This window comes from Schistocerca cancellata, chromosome 5 (genome assembly GCF_023864275.1).
Source record: "Schistocerca cancellata isolate TAMUIC-IGC-003103 chromosome 5, iqSchCanc2.1, whole genome shotgun sequence".
NCBI lineage: Eukaryota > Metazoa > Arthropoda > Insecta > Orthoptera > Acrididae > Schistocerca > Schistocerca cancellata.
This window is the reverse complement of record NC_064630.1, coordinates 830676024-830694397: the sequence shown is the minus strand read 5'-3', so window position 1 is coordinate 830694397 and position 18374 is coordinate 830676024. Positions and strand designations below refer to the sequence as shown.

Genomic DNA, 18374 nt, shown 5'->3' with positions numbered 1-18374 from the left:
CCTCTAACTGCTTAACAACATCAAACCACTCATCTGAAGGGATGATTAAGCCACCACGAGACAGTTTCTCAATCCATCCAGAACTTGCATGGTCTTTCGACACTTCGAGTGTCTTACCACTAGGATGACCAAGTGATTTGTCAATGGAGACACACCTGGAGGCAATATATCCAGCGATGTAGCAGAGACCTTCTAGAGAACACTCTGAATCTTCTATCAAAGGTGGAACAATTAAGTCATGTAGTGTAATGTCCCTCATTTGTTGGTCACCTTCTATCATTGACAACGCTTCTTCAATGCCCGGCACAAGTCCTGCAAACAGGTTGGAAGTCAAATAATTTGTATCAGTTTCCACTGAGACTGGACAAGAACTGCGTAACTGAATGTCAGTGATACTTTTGTTCATAACTAAAATACGCAAACGGCTTTTAAATTCCACTGGTAAGGGATGATCATAGGCTCTGCCAATTGCTCTTATCTGGGAAAATAAGTTTTCAAGGCAGTCTTGGTTGAACCTTGAGGTCAATACATACTTCAAACCGTAGCCATGTTTTAAATCCGAAAAACAACCCAGCAGTGACCGAATCGAGGTGAGTAATCCCTTTTGGAAAGGAAGTAAAGTTTTACGATTTCCCACTCTCATTTTTTCACAGACGGAGTAGAATCTGCGAAGAACTTCCTCCTGCGTCTCCTTACACAATCCAAAAGCACTTGAAATTGGTCGTTTGCCGACAGGTACCCTCGAATTCATAACATCAAAAGTGTCGTTCACCAATTTGAAGAATCTGCCGTGTCTTTTTCTTCAGGCATTACAAAAGAAATTGCTTCTGATACAGTGTTAGAAAAGAGTTGGCAAGCAAGACGAACGCGGTGTCGATCTCTTCCACAAACAGTCAGATGATGAGCAGTAAGCTTAGGACACAGTTTCAGTTCTCCATTATCTTTCGACAATAGCTGCTCGATTATGCCCTTTGTTATCGTTCTTCCGTCACTTAATGAGAAACCATCATCTAAAAAGTGGTTTCTGAGAAGTTTCATCATATGTGGTACATCAGCAAATACCCAAACACGTTTCGTTTCATCATCTGGGTTGGTGAAGCACGTGTTTGTGTAGTCGATGTGGAATTCCTTCCACACTTTCCCATTTTTACCCCCCAAATCAGACACTATACCAACTACGACGAATCCCACTTTCTGCGTCCCTCTGACGATACTGATCAGTAAATCCCGATTCATCGTAGTATCAAAGTTATAATATACGGGCTGCTTCCAGGTTCCACACAAACCACGTGCCATAACAACCTGTACCTGGCTATGTGGTCCGTATATGGTGTCAGTTGCTTGATCGTAGCATATGCGACTGTCCACATTCATTTCGTCAAAGCTTAACACACACAGCTTCTCTGCTTGACTTAAGTTTGTTGCTTGCTTATTCATTAAGTACAATACATCAGTCAAAATTCCGGGAACACAACGAAAAGAATTGGATATCCATCGTTTTAACGTAGAAAGTCCAGGTAATGGTATTCCCATTATATTTCGTAAATAAATAAAAGTTTTTCTGGACTGAGAGCGCAGAATCAAGGCTTTGCTTATGTCTTCCTGGGTCCAATGGGTGCTCTTCTTTGATTTAAGAAGACATTCAATTTGTGCATTCGTAAACACTTTTTTTAAAACTTGGTGTACTTTAGTTGTCACTTTAGTACTTCTTTGATACTGAAGGCTTTGGCACAGCTTTCTCTGTCTGCTTAATGCATGAGCCAGTAATTTGTTTCTCGTTCTCAGCGTGTTGTTTTCAGCTATCAAACGCTTATTTTCTTCTGTCTGTAGCGATAATTCCTTATGAAGCCTCTTCATTTCATCCTCGATGCGGCCTTTTTCAGTTTCTGTGCTTTGATCCACTTTTTTTTTCTTCGGTGACAGTGAAGCTAGTCTGTTAAGTGCACGTTTACGTGTTTCACGATCTTTCCTTCTGTCATTTCTTTCTTGGACAGAAGACGAAGCAGCAGCAGCAGCTGCAGATGTGGCTTTAATGAGGTGCAAAGAAGGAACTGCAGTCGGCTTTAAGATATTCTTTGGTGGAAGTTTCATTAATTCAGCTTGGAGATCCCGTAAATAATCGTCTTCTTTAAAATGTATGCTACAGATAGTAGCATTTTTAATGTTAATACTATCACTTCTTCTACAGAGCTGAATCCACCGAGCACATGTTTCAGGATCTTTCGGAAACTTATGATAGGAAATACTACTCCCTTTAGTCTTCTGATTATAGTTTTCACACATAGCCACAGCACAATTCGGCATTGTTAAAGTGTCGCAGAAAGAATAAACACGATTCAACACGATAACAAACAGCAACAACACAAAACTTACTTGCTTAAACACGTAAGAAAGCGCGCGAACTGAGCGGAGTTTCTCGACGCTGACGTCATGCGCAGTACGGCGAAAAATCTCTGTTCTGCGCACGCATTATGGCCCCCCCCCATGGCTTTTAGCATCACAGGATCCCCTTGTACTCTGTCTTAAGGAAACAAAAGTGCACTCTCATGACCACTTGGAGATTTCACTTTTACTTCACTTACAAATTTGTTTAGATCTTCCCCCTTAGGTCGGCATTCCATCTCATGAGGGTGTCACGCTGCTCATACAGGATAATATTAAGGGGAGCCGGAGGTGCTTATACTGCCCATGTTAAAATCACTAAGTTTGAGGAACATTTATGATTCACGAAATCTGTCACTTCCACCAGTCAGCTTCTTGCTAGAAGATGTCACAGGGCTATGGCCGGCCATGTGTTGCTTAGCAGAACAACACACTGTTTCAGTAATTGTAGTATCGCAACTTGGTATTAGTGTTAATTTTCTTTTCCCTACGTTCTTCCTCTTCTTATACACAAGGTTACTAAAACGTGGAATCGTAACCAGAACAACGCTTTACACAAGAAGTATAATACTACCAGCAACAGACGCAACACTGAACTAATTCGAAACGGTAAACAGCAAAGAGACGAAGTTCCGTGCTCTTAGCGCTTCATTTGTCACAAAAAACAATGTAGCCAACCCTTGCACACTCGCTGTATGCGTAACAGGCCGAGAAAATCCCAAGCAGTTCGCCAGGAAGTCACGAGAGGGTGTTAGATGCATTCAGCGGCCGCCCATTTCCTCTGCAGGCGTGGGGGAAAATGGTACTAACTCCACTTCCAGGGCGAGTAGAACAATAATTCGAAGTTTACATTAACCTTCTTAACCAACTAACCTCTTCTGCCGTAACACTGGAGTACCCACTTTCCTTTCAGGCTCTCGCACACCTATTCCCATTTGGACCTATCCTTTTGCACAGCCCAGCTTGCCCAATCGTCTTGAGTGGTCCGTTCCTTCTGACACATACTTAAGCTACCATTTCCCATGTGCTATCTGTTTGCTGACTCCTACCTCACCCACATGCACACCCAAATGGCAGCTTACTAAGGCTGACTGCAGCTTTACTCCTCACTGGTGACTTTCGAAGAACAAGATTTTCCCAGTTGTGATGACCAGGTGAAATATCTCACCAGTGCTATACATACTCTCCAGTCCTCGCATTTCTCCTCTACCATGTTGTGTCCCAGTCCATTGGTGGACTGAGGCATGCTGAGACAGTTCGTGCACGGAGACTTACTCTCCGCATTTTTAACCTTCATCCTACAGTGGCAAACTGCATTCATTATAAACATGTGTGTGCAAAGTGTCATTGCATTCTTACGGATAGCTGACAAGCTAGCTGGATTTCATTCCACTTGTTCCTCTGTCATGTGGGCAAACCTCTGATGGCTTTCTGGGACCAAGAGCCATTCCCCAATTTCTGGTCTCACAGTAGTAGATGATGATACCGTGGACCCTAGTGCTGTCTCCAACATCTTGGGCCACCATTTAGTGGATGTTTCGAGCTCTTCCCACTATCACCCTGCCTTCCTCCATTAGAAATGAGTGCAGGAGGATCGGTCTATTCCCTCCTTTTCTCCAAATCAGGAGTGCTACAATTCCGCCTAAGAGGGAGCTAGATCATGCTCTCAGTTCATCCCGATCCTCGGCCCCAGGGCCAGACATCATCCACATTCAGATGTTGCAGCACCTTTCTCTTGTGCGTAAGCACATTGTGCTTAACACGTACAACCTCATCTGGACAGAGGGCACGTTTACTGGGCGCTGGTGTGAACCCATTCCTAAGCTCGGTAAGGACAAATGCCTTCCTTTTAGCTACTGCCCAATCTCTCTTACCAGCTGTGTTTGCAAGGTGATTGAACATATGGTTCATGCTCAGCTGGTACAGTGGCTTGAGTCTTGCATTTTACTGATGAAGGCACAGTGTAGATTTAAAGCGCAGTTTACCATCTCATTACTTTGTCCACCTGTGTCATGAATGGTTTTCTGTGGAAATCCCAGACTGTGGCAGTGTTTTTCAATTTGGTGAAGGCCTACTAACCTACTGGAGAACTAGTATCCTCTGTACTCATTCATTACATGTGGAGCTTCCGTGGCCGCTTGCCCTTTTTCCTTCGGACATTATTACAAGATCGATTTTTCAGGGTGTATGTAGATTCTGCCTTGTTGGACACCTTTATCCAGGAATACGGTGTGCCTCAGGGCTCCGTCCTGAGTGTCATCCTCTTTGCTATCGCCATTAACCCTGTAATGGCCTGTCACCAGTCGGTCATCTCTGGCTCATTTTTTGTTGACAATTTTGCTATCTATTGCAGTTCTCAATGGACCCGTCTCACTGAGCGGCGTGTTCAGCGGTGTCTTAATCACCTTTACTCCTGGAGCATTGACAGTGGCTTTCTCTTTTGCTCTGACAAAACAGTCTGTATGAATTCCTGGCGGCGCAAGTGGTTTCTACCACTATCTTCACATCTTGGGCGTGTTGCCCTCCCATTCGTTGAAACTACAAAATTCCTTGGGCCCATGCTCAAAAGGAAACTATCTTGGTCCTCCCATGTATCTTACCTGGCAGCTCATTGTAAGCGGTTCCTCAATGTCCTGTGTGTCCTCCATGGTACTTCTTGGGGTGCCGATCAAACCATCTTCCTCCGTTTATACTGGACCCTCGTCTGTTTGAAACTCGACTATGGGTGCTTTGTTTACGCATCTGCACACACTTCCCTCATACGCTGTCTCAACAGTATCCACCATCATGGCATCCGTTTGGGCACAGGTGCCTTTTACACCAGCCCAGCCCCCTGCGGGTCTGGGGGTTAGAATAGGCCTGAAGTATCCCTGCCTGTCATAAGAGGCAAGTAAAAGTAGTCACTCACTTTTCGGCTCTAAGTTCAGGTTCCATTTTACGGTTTGACCTGTTCGCCAGACTGCACAGTACTCGAAAAGGAGTGGAAAATCGTAGAGTACAAGAACCTGGACTGGTTCCCTTACCAACAGGCTAAATGTAAATTTGAACAATTACACCCGGTTCGGTTGTGCCACAAACAGTGGGCCCTCCGGGTCTCCAGAGTACATCTGCGCCCTATGTGGTAGGGGGAAAATCTCGTTCCATTTCTCCCAAAGTACGTACTTTGAGAGCAGCCCCCCCCCCCCCCCACCCCATGCACATCGGTCCCCTACCCTCAGCCAGAAAAGCAACAGCCTCCTCTGGCTCCTCTTGTGCAGAAGGGCTCCCTTGGGGGCCTCTCTGCCAAGGTCTCGACTAATGCTACAGAAGACACTCACCAGTAGCTAAAGGAGCCAAAAGCTGCTGGATGAAGAGCTTCAGTCTTCGCCTGTGCCCTGAAGCTACTTCAGAGAAGTCCTCCCAGCAAGTCCCTAAAGAGGAGAGAGAGGGCAAGCAAACAAAGGAGTCCTTGCACATTGCCCTGACATGGCTCCTGGGCCAGATCAGATCCACAGTCAAATGATCAAACATCTTTCGTCAGACTACAAGCGACATATCATCTTCAACATCTTTAACCGGATCTGGTGCGTGGCGTCTTTCCTTCACAATGGCGGGAGATCAGTCATTCCAGTGCTCAAACCTGGTAAAAACCCACTTGACGTGGATAGCTATCGGCCCATCAGCCTCACCAATGTTCTTTGTAAGCTGTTAGAACGTATGGTAAGTCGGCAGTTGTGTTGGGTCCTGGAGTGACATGGCCTACTGACTCCATGCCAGGGCGTCTTCCACCAGGGTCACTCTACCATTGATAATCTAGTTCCCCCTTGAGTTTGCCATCCAAACAGCCTTTTTCAGATGCCAACACCTGCCGTCTTTCTTGATTAATGAAACGCTTAAGACACAATCTGATGACATCATATTCTTGCCCCATTATGAGAGTGGAGTCTCTGGGGCCTGCTCCAGATTTTTACCCAAAATTTCCTATCACTCAGTAATTCCCGTGTCAAAGTTGGTGCCCCCATAGCCCCCCCCCCCCTCCCCATTCAGGAGAATAGGGTCCTGCAGGGCTCTGTATTGAGTCCATCTCTACTTTTAGTGGCCATTAACAGTCTAGCAGCAGCTGTCAGGTAGTCAGTCTCATCTTCTCTGTGTGCAGACGACTTCTGCATTTTGTAGTGCTGCTCCAGTACTGGTGTTGCCAAGCGGCACCTTCTGGGAGCCATCCACCAGCGGCAGTCATGGGCTCTAGCCAACAGCTTCCAGTTTTCAGCTGCGAAGTCGTGTGCATTGCGCTTCTGTCAGTGTCGTACTGTTCATCCTGAACCAGAACTTTACCGTAATGATGATCCACTTGCTGTAGTGGAGACATATCGATTCGTAGGACTGGTTTTGATGCTCAATTGGCGTGGCTACCTCACTTTCGTCAGCAGAAGCAGAAGTGCTGGCAGTACCTCAATGCCCTCCACTGCCTGAGCAACACCAACTGGGGTGCAGATCGCTCTATGCTGCTGCAGCTCTACAGAGCCCTAGTTCAATCCTGCCTTGACTATGGGAGTTGGTTTATGGTTTGGTGGCACCCTCAGTGTTGTCTACTCGGCCCAGTGCACTACTGTGGCCTTAGACTGGCAATAGGAGCTTTTAGGACGAGTCCGGTGACCAGTGTCCTTGTGGAGGCCAGAGTCCCTCCATTGAAGGTTAGGCGTGAACAACTGCACGCCAGTTATATTGCACACATTTGTATTTCTCCTGAGCATCCGAATTACTGTCTCCTTTTCCCATCCACAGCAGTTGACCTCCTGTATCGGAGGCCCAGGTCAGGGCTTAAGATTGTGGTTCGTGTCCGATCTCTTCTGTCTGTAGTGGCATCCTTGCCTTTACCACCTATACTTGAGGTCCATTCACATGTACACCTAAGCTGAAGCTTCGCATGGACCTTTCACATGGTCCTATGGACTCGGTTAACCCCACAGCTCTGTTGTAACTTCCTCTCGATTCTTGACATTTACCAGGACCATGAAGTGGTTTACACTGACTGCTCAGTGGCTGATGGTCACGTTGGCTTCGCATTTGTTCATGGAGGACATATTGAACAGCACTCCTTGCCAGACAGCAGCAGTGTTTTCGCTGTAGAGCTGGCGGCCATTTCTTGCACTCTTGAGCACATCCGCTCGTGCCCTGGCGAGTCGTTTCTTATCAGTACTGACTGCTTCAGAAGCCTTCAAGCTGTCTACCAGTGATACCGCAACCATCCTTTGGTAGTGACCGTCCAGGAGTCCCTCTATGCCCTGGAACAGTGCAGTCGTTCAGTGGTGTTTGTGTGGACCCCAGGTCACCTCATAATCCCTGGAAATGAACTTGCTGACAGGCTTACCAAACGAGCTACATGGAAACCGCTTCTGGAGATCAGTATCCTTTAACTCACCTGCGATCATTATTACGCTGCGAGGTTTTTCAGCTTTGGGAGACGGAATGGCATAATCTCAGTACACACAACAAACTGCATGCCCTTAAGGAGACTATGAATGTGTGGAAGACCTCCATGGGGGCCTCTTGCAGGGACTCTGTGGTTCTCTGCTGACTCCATGTTGGACATATGTGGCTAACACATGTGCAGCTCCTGTGTTGTGAGGACCAACCTTGGTGTCACTATGACTCACATATGACTGTTGTTCACGTCTTACTGGACTGCCCACTTTTTGCTGCTCTGCTGCGGGCTTTTCGCCTTCCCAGCGCCCTACCTTCAGTGTTGGATGACAATCTGCTCAACAGCAGATTAAGTTTTACATTTTATTCATGAGGTTTTTTTTATTGTACCATCTAAGGGTGGGTATTTAGCTTCTCTCTGAGGTCGCCACCTTCATCCATTTTAACCCTGTTGCACTTTTTTGTTGTTGTTGTTGTCGTCGTCGTCGTCGTCGTCGTCGTCGTCGTCTTTTCCCACTTGTCTGTCTGGGGTGGACATTTTAATGTGTTGCAGAGTGGCTGGCTCATCCTCATTGTATTATTGTGATCATCCTACCCAGACCGTAAGCTCTATGGTTTTAATACCTTCTGCTTTTCCTTGTGACGTATGTTTCCCCTTGTTTTTTGTTCGTTCCATTCATTTTCTTTTTAGGTGTAGTGTTGGGTGTTTATGTACCTTGAGCCTTGCTGGTGTCAGGAAAATGGGACTGATGACCCTGTAGTTCGGTCCCTTTATACACCAAACCAATGAACCAACCAACCAACACCAGCCCGGTTGAGGTGCTGAATTGCCTCTGTCCTACTGCTGTGACTTTCTCCTCAGCAGGTATGCATGCCGTTTGTCATGTGTGGCCCCCATCCTGTGCCTCCTTTGATAGTCAGTATAGGACTTGTCCCTCCTGGAGTCTGCTTTCGACACTTGGTATGGCGGCTTAACTTCTCACTACTTTGGCTTCGTGAAGTGACCCATGTTAATCTGAGCCTTCATTCACTTCCTAAGGACACTACTGGAGCCTCGGTCTATCGCCATCAGTTTCACACGACCTTCATGTGGAACTTCCCGATAGTACCTTTGTGTACAGTGATGGCTCTCGAACGGAGTGTGGGCTCGGTCGGGTTTGCCCTCATTATTGGCAACTGTGTCTTTTGATATCGGCTTCCGACACACTCCTCAATATTTACAGCCGAGCTCTTCGCCTTGTATCAGGCCACAGAGTACATCAAACGACACAGACTTTTCAATTGTGTCCTCTGCTCAGACTCGGTCAGTGCCCTTCAGTGTCTGTGCAATGTACACGGCCCATCCCTTAGTGCAGCGGGTCCAGGAAAACTGTCACTTGCTTACTCTTGGTGGAGGCAGTGTGATGTTTCTGTGGGTTCCTGGTCATGATGGTCTGCCAGGAAATGAGGCTGCTGATGCTTCTGCCAAGGCTGCAGTCCTAGTACCTCAGCCCGCAAGTACCTATATTCCCTGAGATGATCTCTGTGTTGCTGTCTGTCAGGAGGTGGTGTCCCTTTTGGCATCGCCAATGGTCCTCCTTTTACGGGAATAAGCTATGGCTTATTAAGCCTTTCCCAGCGGCTTGGACGACCTCCTCTCGACCCTGCCGCCGGGAGGAGTTTGTTTTAACTCGGCTACGTGTTGCCCACTGCCTTTGTAGCCATCATCATTTGATAAGTGGTACTACCCCACCACTTTGTACACATTGTGCCCAAGTTTTACCTGGCTGCCACTTCCTGATGGAATGCCAATTTTTTAACCATTTATGTTCCTGCTTGCATTTGCTGTCTGATTTATCTGCCGTTTTAGCGAATGATGTGTGGGCTGTTGACCGTGTTTTACTTTTTATCCACCATAGCAATATGGTGAAGGCTATTTAATTTTTAGTTTGGTCCTCTGTTTCCGTATGGTATCTTTTTTAGCCCTTTATCCAAGTGCCTGTTTTTAGCTGTCTTCTATTATGTCAGTTGGGATTGATGTATAGTCATTTTTTAACTATGCTCTGTCTTCGTGTTCTGTAGTTCTGACTTAAGTGTGTATGACCTTAGTTGTTTGTTGCACCCTAAAGCAAAAGAAAACCAAACCAACATCTTTACTTCCACCAACAGCTCATCTGCTACATGAGTTCTTCTGTATAATATAAGAGTAGCATTCTGTGGAGATATATGTATATTATAAAAGAGAAGTTAGACGAAAGCCTCTGCAAAGAAACCCCAATTAGCATTTTACCTGTCACTAAGCATTAATTTTTAAACATACTGCACTCTTGCTACCACAGAATTAGATGTTGTGTCCACATAGTGGGGTGGAATCACTTGCATGCTAATTCAATTGATTTATTCAAATTTCGTAGTCCTTCCAGAAATTTCAGTCCTTCTAAAAGATGTCACAATGTGGCCTGAATTTAGCCTGAATTTTTGTGTTTTCCACATTACTAAACCACTAGAGATTTCAATGAAACATACTGTTGGGAAACAAGCACTGCGGGAGGTGAGAACCACATACCTATCAGAGGTGTGACATCAGAGTTCCATGAAAAATACTGCAACATACAGGAATTTTTAATTCATTTATTCCTTACTAAGAAAATTTAAAAAGGGAAATGGATAGGTTAAAGTTAGATGTAGTGGGAATTAGTGACGTTCGGTGACAGGAGGAATAAGACTTTTGGTCAGGTGAATACAGGGTTATAAATACAAAAACAAATAGGGGTAATGCAGGAGTAGGTTTAATAATGAATAAAAAAATAGGAGTGCAGGTAAGCTACTACAAACAGCATAGTGAACGCATTATTGTGGCTAAGATAGACACGAAGCCCATGCCTACTACAGTAGTAAAAGTTTATATGCCAACTAGCTCTGCAGATGAAGAAATTGAAGAAATGTATGATGAGATAAAAGAAATTATTCAAATACTGAAGGGAGACAAAAATTTAATAGTCATGGGTGACTGGAATTCGAGAGTAGGAAAAGGGAGAGGAGGAAACATACTAGGTGAATATGGCTTGGGGCTAAGAAATGAAAGAAGCAGCTGCCTGGTAGAATTTTGTGCAGAGCATAACTTAATCATAGCTAACACTTGGTTTAAGAATCATGAAAGAAGGTTGTATACATGGAAGAACCCTGGAGATACTAGTAGGTATCAGGTAGATTAAATAATGGTAAGACAGAGATTTAGGAACCAGGTTTTAAATTGTAAGACATTTCCAGGGGCAGATGTGGACTCTGACCACAATCTATTGGTTATGAACTGTAGATTAAAACTGAAGAAACTGCAAAAAGGTGGGAACTTAATGAGATGGGACCTGGATAAACTGAAAGAACCAGAGGTTGTACAGAGTTTCAGGGAGAGCATAAGGGAACAATTGACAGGAATGGGGGAAAGAAATACAGTAGGAGAAGAATGGGTAGCTTTGAGGGATGAAATAGTGCAGGCAGCAGAGGATCAAATAGGTAAGAAGACGAGGGCTAGTAGAAATCCTTGGGTAACAGAAGAAATATTGAATTTAATTGATGAAAGGAGAAAATATAAAAATGCGGTAAATGAAGCAGGCAAAAAGGAATACAAACGTCTCAAAAATGAGATCGACAGGAAGTGCAAAATGGCTAAGCAGGGATGGCTAGAGGACAAATGTAAGGATGTAGAGGCTTATCTCACTAGGGGTAAGATAGATACTGCCTACAGGAAAATGAAAGAGACCTTTGGAGAAAGGAGAACCACTTGCATGAATATGAAGAGCTTTGATGGAAACCCAGTTCTAAGCAAAGAGGGGAAAGCAGAAAGGTGGAAGGAGTATATAGAGGGTGATGTACTTGAGGACAATATTATGGAAACAAAAGAGGATGTAGATGAAGATGAAATGGGACATATGATATTGCGTGAAGAGTTTGACAGAGCACTGAAAGACCTTAGTCGAAACAAGGCCCCCGGAGTAGACAACATTCCATTAGAACTACTGACAGCCTTGGGAGAGCCAGTCATGACAAAACTCTACCATCTGGTGAGCAAGATGTATGAGACAGGCGAAATACCCTCAGACTTCAAGAAGAATATAATAATCCCAATCCCAAAGAAAGCAGGTGTTGACAGATGTGAAAATTACCTAAATATCAGTTTAATAAGTCACAGCTGCAAAATACTAACGCGAATTTTTTACAGACCAATGGAAAAACTGATAGAAGCTGACCTCGGGGAAGATCAGTTTGGATTCCGTAGAAATGTTGGAACACATGAGGCAATACTGACCCTACTACTTATCTTAGAAGAAAGATTAAGGAAAGTCGAACCTACATTTCTAGCATTTGTAGACTTAGAGAAAGCTTTTGACAATGTTGATTGGAATATTCTCTTTCAAATTCTGAAGGTGGCAGGGGTAAAATACAGAGAGCGAAAGACTATTTACAATTTGTACAGAAAGCAGATGGCAGTTATAAGAGTTGAGGGACACGAAAGGGAAGCAGTGGTTGGGAAGGGAGTGAGAAGGGTTGTAGCCTCTCCCCGATGTTATTCAATCTGCATATTGAGCAAGCAATAAAGGAAACAAAAGAAAAGTTCGGAGTAGGTATTAAAATCCATGGAGAAGAAATAAAAACTTTGAGGTTCGCTGATGACATTGTAATCCTGTCAGAGGCGGCAAAGGACTTGGAAGAGCAGTTGAATGGAATGGACAGTGTCTTGAAAGGAGATAAAAGCAAAACGAGGATAATGGAATGTAGTCGAATTAAGTTGGGTGATGCTGAGGGAATTAGATTAGGAAATGAGACACTTAAAGTAGTAAAGGAGTTTTGCTATTTGGGGAGCAAAATAACTGATGATGGTCGAAGTAGAGAGGATATAAAATGTAGACTGGCAATGGCAAGGAAAGCGTTTCTGAAGAAGATAAATTTGTTAACATCAAGTATGGATTTAAGTGTCAGGAAGACGTTTCTGAAAGTATTTGTATGTAGTGTAGCCATGTATGGAAGTGAAACATGGACAATAAAAAGTTTGGACAAGAAGCGAATAGAACTATGAGGAGGTATTGAACAGAATTGGGGAGAAGAGGAGTTTGTGGCACCACTTGACTAGAAGAAGGGATTGGTTGGTAGGACATGTTCTGAGGTATCAAAGGATCACCAATTTAGTATTGGAGGGCAGCGTGGAGGGTAGAAATTGTAGAGGGAGACAGAGAGATGAATACACTAAGCAGATTCAGAAGGATGTAGGCTGCAGTAGGTACTGCGAGATGAAGAAGCTTGCACAGAATAGAGTAGCATGGAGAGCTGCATCAAACCAGTCTAAGAACTGAAGACAACAACAACAACAACAACAACAACAAGACATTTATACAGTAGTCTAACTAAGGTGATCTGAATCCTTGGAGCACTATTTTGCAGCTTTCAACTGAAGTACAAATGCTGCAGGGAAACAGGTGCTGTGTAAACAGACTGAACTATTACACTAGTTCACTTTTGTTTTTTATAGAAAAATGAGTACCTGGACAGTGTCAGGTTTGTCAACTTGTTTATACAAAGCTAATTACTTTTCCACCTCCCTTCTGATTTGATAAAACCTCATAAAACTTCCTCTGAAGTGACATTCGGAGTAGGACTCGATCAGTAATCATTATTTGGATATATTTTCCATGTTCCCCTACATATTTCACCTTCTACAGCTCCCTTGAGTACTACAGAAATGATTCCCCAGTTTCTTAACAAAATATTCTATTATGCTGTCCCTTTTCAATTTTTCCCACATTCATTTCTGTGTTGATTCTGTGGAGACATGTCTCTTCAATCTAATTTTCAGTGACTTTCTGTAACACCAGGTCTTACACTTGGATTCTCCTTTAAAATTTTGCCACATCCAGGATTTCCTTCTATACAAAGCGGTGTTGCATCTGTACAGAGATTTTTAGACATTGGGCAAGAATTCTGTGTAATAGTCTGTTTTGTCATCCTCACTTTGTCCATCATGGATTATTCTGCTTTCAAGGTGATATAATTCCTCCATGTCATCAGTTTTGGCAAGTTTCTTGCTATTTTCATTTCTGCTGCTCATCATTATTTCAGTGTTTCCTGTATATTCTCAATCCATGTTGTACACTCGTTACTGTTCATTCCATCCAACATATCCTGCAAGTGTCTTCCCTTTGGTGGGAAGTATAGAATTAAAAATATGCCTGTATAGTAACACAAAAAAATCCATTTTACTTACCTCACCCTAATAGGCATGGCATTTTATACTTGATTTTTGAAGAATAGTAAAGTTGAAATCCTTCAGAATATATACTACATTTTTTATCATATTTGGCTGTGGATAAACTTAGTCTAATATTGCTATGTAATAGTCATATGAATATAATAGAGGGAAACATTCCACGTGGGAAAAATATATCTAAAAAGAAAGATGATGAGACTAGACATTGTGTGTCTATCGACCTGCCAGCGCTTTTGTTTGGTAAGTCTCATCATCTTTCTTTTTAGGTATATGTAATAGTCATGCATGATAAGTTTTGGTATCTGAGGTGTAAGTGCCTGATACAGAATTGGGTTTTGGTATCTTGGAAGTAATCACCTAAAGTTTAGGGTTAAGTGAATCTGCTTTACCTGATCAACCAATTTGATGAATTTCTGCTGAACCTAAGCTCATGCTACACTAACAGATTACACCACAGCCTGTATTCCAAACACACACACACACACACACACACACACACACACACACACACACACACACACATATATACAATTCTCAGTGTTCTTATATCTTCAAGTTGTTACATGTATGGCATCACACCAAATTTTTAGGTCACAAGATGGAGTAAACATCTGGTATTGTTTATTTCAGTTGACTCATTTCTTATATTGTAAGGCTTGCTACAGTGCTGATAGTTATCTTCTCATTTATAGTTTTTGAAGCTATGAAGTTTCAGGTATTAAAGCTTAATAAAGTACTACGTTGTTTGAAGAAATTGACAGGAATGTAGCTGACTGAATTCTTTGGCTGTATGGCAGCATGAATAGAATACTTTTACTCTTGTGGATGTAAATCTTAAATAGTATGTTAAGATGTGCTTATTTAATTCAAAAGATTAAACTGTTATTAAGTGAGCAACATCATTTAACTGAATGAACAATTTATTTTAAAGCAGATGTGGTTGTAAACCAATGTGCTCAAACTACACAAAAAGTTGGAAAAATTACACCCTGATTGTCCTGTTCTGTAATATTCCAAACCAGTGTTCAAATTTGTCTGATGCACAACTCACTTTTTGTATGTAATATTCATTCAGCTAAAAGCGTAAGATGTCACAGGAACAAAGATATCGTGGTAATCTATTGAATGGAATGTAATTCCACAAAAAAAGTTCAGGTATTTACACTCCTGCTCTTGTAATGTTAACGAAAAACTAAGATTGGGACTTGAATCTGGATCTCTGGAGACAATGCTCTTGACAAACTGTAAAATTGCCTCATATTTAATTTTCTTGGCATGTGTATACCTCTTAGCATCATAGTACTTTTAATTACAAAGCATATGAACTAATGGTATGTGGGCTTCAATCTACTCAAGTTATTTGTAAGGTCTAAATTTTGACATGAGGAAATTGGTGGTGTAGTCTATGTGGGATTGCTTCTGGGCCTAATTTTTAGTCTCTTAATGCTAGACACATCCTCAGAGGCTTTGTGTGACATCTTGTTTGAGTTTGAAGATCTAACGATGCCTTGTTTTCAAAAATATCTTTCTTAAGAGCCTCTGAGGACGTATCCAGTGTTAAGATGCAGTACTAGGTATATAAACACACCTTAGACCATAGCCTAATTCCTGTGTAACTGAAATCACAAAGGATCTGTACATGTTCGTGTAGAGAGCACAGTATTTTACCTGTTCATAATGTTCTAAAATGTGTAACGTGTTCATGAAGTTTAAATTGTGGTAAAAACTGTAATAGAATTTAATATTGCAACATGTATCAGTTTTACCCAAAGTACACAAAACTGAAGTTTTCTAATGCTTTCAAATTTGTAACATGTGAAACGCACCTAAATTGTCTTCAGTACGAACCTTGTCATTCTTATCCAATTTTGTGGATCTTGTAATACTGTCAGAATGGTGATAGTAGAAACTTAGTCTTCGTTGGCTTAGTCTTTTCAAAATTATTTTTACTCACTTATTTACTTACTGAAGACAAAAGCAATAGTTTATTCCGTATGCCCTAAGTAAGATCACTTAATTGGTAAACTTACACTAAAGTGAGGAATAGTGTGTACAGACAATTACTTCAGGCATGGCACAAGCCTCTTAAAATACTGAAATTCTTAGTCGTAACCCCCCAGTGCCGCCCCACCCCCCGTGTGTTTTCTTAATGATATGTCTTTCTGATTAAGACATTAGCACATCCATTAATTCAAGTTACTCACATATTTCATGTAAGGATTCTATAAAAAAGTGGTACAAATAGTCGGACAGTAGATAAATAGGTGGAGATAATTGGCTGACCACCACCTCCAATAATTTTAGCAAAGGAAGGTTCTCGTGCTTAATTTCAGGAGGCAAGTCTAGTGCTGCTGCTACATACACTAGCTAGATTTGTGAACAAATATTTCTTTAGTGAGAGGAGAGTGGAGTAAGCTGGTAAGGTCAAAGAAAGTGCTCTTCAGAACCACCTGTAATAAGTGAAGGGAGACAGAGATGGAGACAAATGTGTCAAAGTAAGAGATGGGACATTGGTCAGTGTTTCACCAGTTTGTACATAGCTAAGCACAGAGAGAAGTAAAAAATCAGGGGGAGGAGCATGTTCTTGGCTAGAATAGTATTCAGTATCTTGTATCTATCCTCCTTGCTTACAAACTGCACAATTCATTGACAAATAAGTTGACTTTCTATTTGCTTGGCAGCTGCTAAGTTTGTGTCAATATTGTTTTCTGATTTGATTTACAGTTGGATTGTGGCAAAGACTTCCTATGCTCCAACCACCACTGCATTCCCAAGGCCTGGGAGTGTGATGGCAACAATGACTGTGGGGATAACAGTGATGAAGTAAACTGTGAGTTCTGAATTTAAATTTATTAAATGCCTTCATGTTAAAAACATGGGTCCAGACTCCCTCTTCAACTCCTATCTGTTTGACGACCCTTCAGTATAGGAATATTGTAGTGATGTATTCAGCATCAGAACTACGCATCGTTCATTCTTCTACAATATTTTTGTCAGTATAAGATGTAAAAATAGTACATGATCATGATGACATTATTTACTATGTTCTATTTAGACTACTGCTTCACACTAGAAAGCTTTAGACAGACAAATGTCTTATCTATAAAAATAAAATAAAAATAAAAATTAAAAAAATAACATAAGAACATATTGATTTGTGCTTCTCAAGTATGTCAATCCTAGTTGCGTTTTTTAGATGCTGGTAATTTTCATAAATATTTATATATACACACTCCCAATTTAACTCTTTTGTTAACACTAAGTACTAGCAATTTGAGAGATCTCAGTGGTAGGTGGTCTTCATTAATAGAATGTAAAAGACTGGTTAAATTACTTATACGTATTTAACATTTCACTCCCTCCCAGTTGACTGACAAAGGCATGTGAACATTCCCTGATACTTTTAGCATTCTGTGCTGTCTTCACAATGTTCTGTGAAGGTTATGGGAATATGAGCCATGTTAATGCTATTAACAAATTGATGAATTCATGGTGACAGCTCCCATACCTTGGTCTTTTATAATCTAGACAGATGATTTACACGTTTCCAATGTGCTTCATTGGCGTGTTTGTCTTTAAACCCGCACATTTAATGGCAGACCATAATTTTCTACTTCCTTGTAACTTGCATCTAAGATAGATCAGAAAATAATTAGGAATCATTCCTTCAAGCTAGTACATGGTGAGCAAAGGCTTGATTTGAAACCTCTCATGAATTATTTTATTTGATTAAAATTCCTATTGTCAGTCTGTCTTGGAGAGGACAGTGAAGTGATACTACTATAAAACTTCAAACAGCAATACTAAGTTTTTAAAAAAAATTAAAATTTCATTTTACCTTAGAATGGACAAATTCAGTAATCTCAAAATCTGGGGCAGACAGAATGGCTGGCCAGTACAGTCTAAATTCCTGGCTCTGTGAGTACACATTTAAGTGGGGAACACTGCTGAGCTGGAATTCAGTAGTTTGGTTTTCACACAGGAAATGTGAAAAGTCGAAGATTATTAGTGTCTTCTCCTGTCAGCCTGTCACCCTTTTCTGAGGTAGGGGACTACAGTTCTGAAAGCTGACATGGTTTGTGCCACTAAACATGTTCATTTCTAATACTTAAAATTTTACCTCCTAGAGCCAAGTCTTGACAAAGAATTTTGCTTCATTGTAATTTGTTTCAAATTTTCCTTTTGTATTTGACGGCATTTAAAATCTGTATTTACCTTCACAAGTAATGCTCAAAGAGAACTTAAGCTATGAAGCCCAGCCACATAGAAACAGTCTGGGCCCAGAAAAGCAGCCATTTATACCATTATTTAGTGTTGCTGGAACATCTTTAAGATTTTAAATTTCAGTATA

At 41.9% G+C, this 18374-nt stretch overlaps 1 protein-coding gene across 1 annotated transcript in view; it reads left to right on the top strand.

Moving 5' to 3' along the window:
• Positions 1 to 18374, top strand: part of LOC126188829 (vitellogenin receptor-like) — a 209998-nt gene that overhangs the window by 27253 nt on the left and 164371 nt on the right. The window contains exon 4 of the mRNA XM_049930442.1: positions 16748 to 16853. Within this exon, the coding sequence (XP_049786399.1) occupies positions 16748 to 16853 (106 nt within the window). The remainder of the gene's footprint in view (positions 1 to 16747; positions 16854 to 18374) is intronic.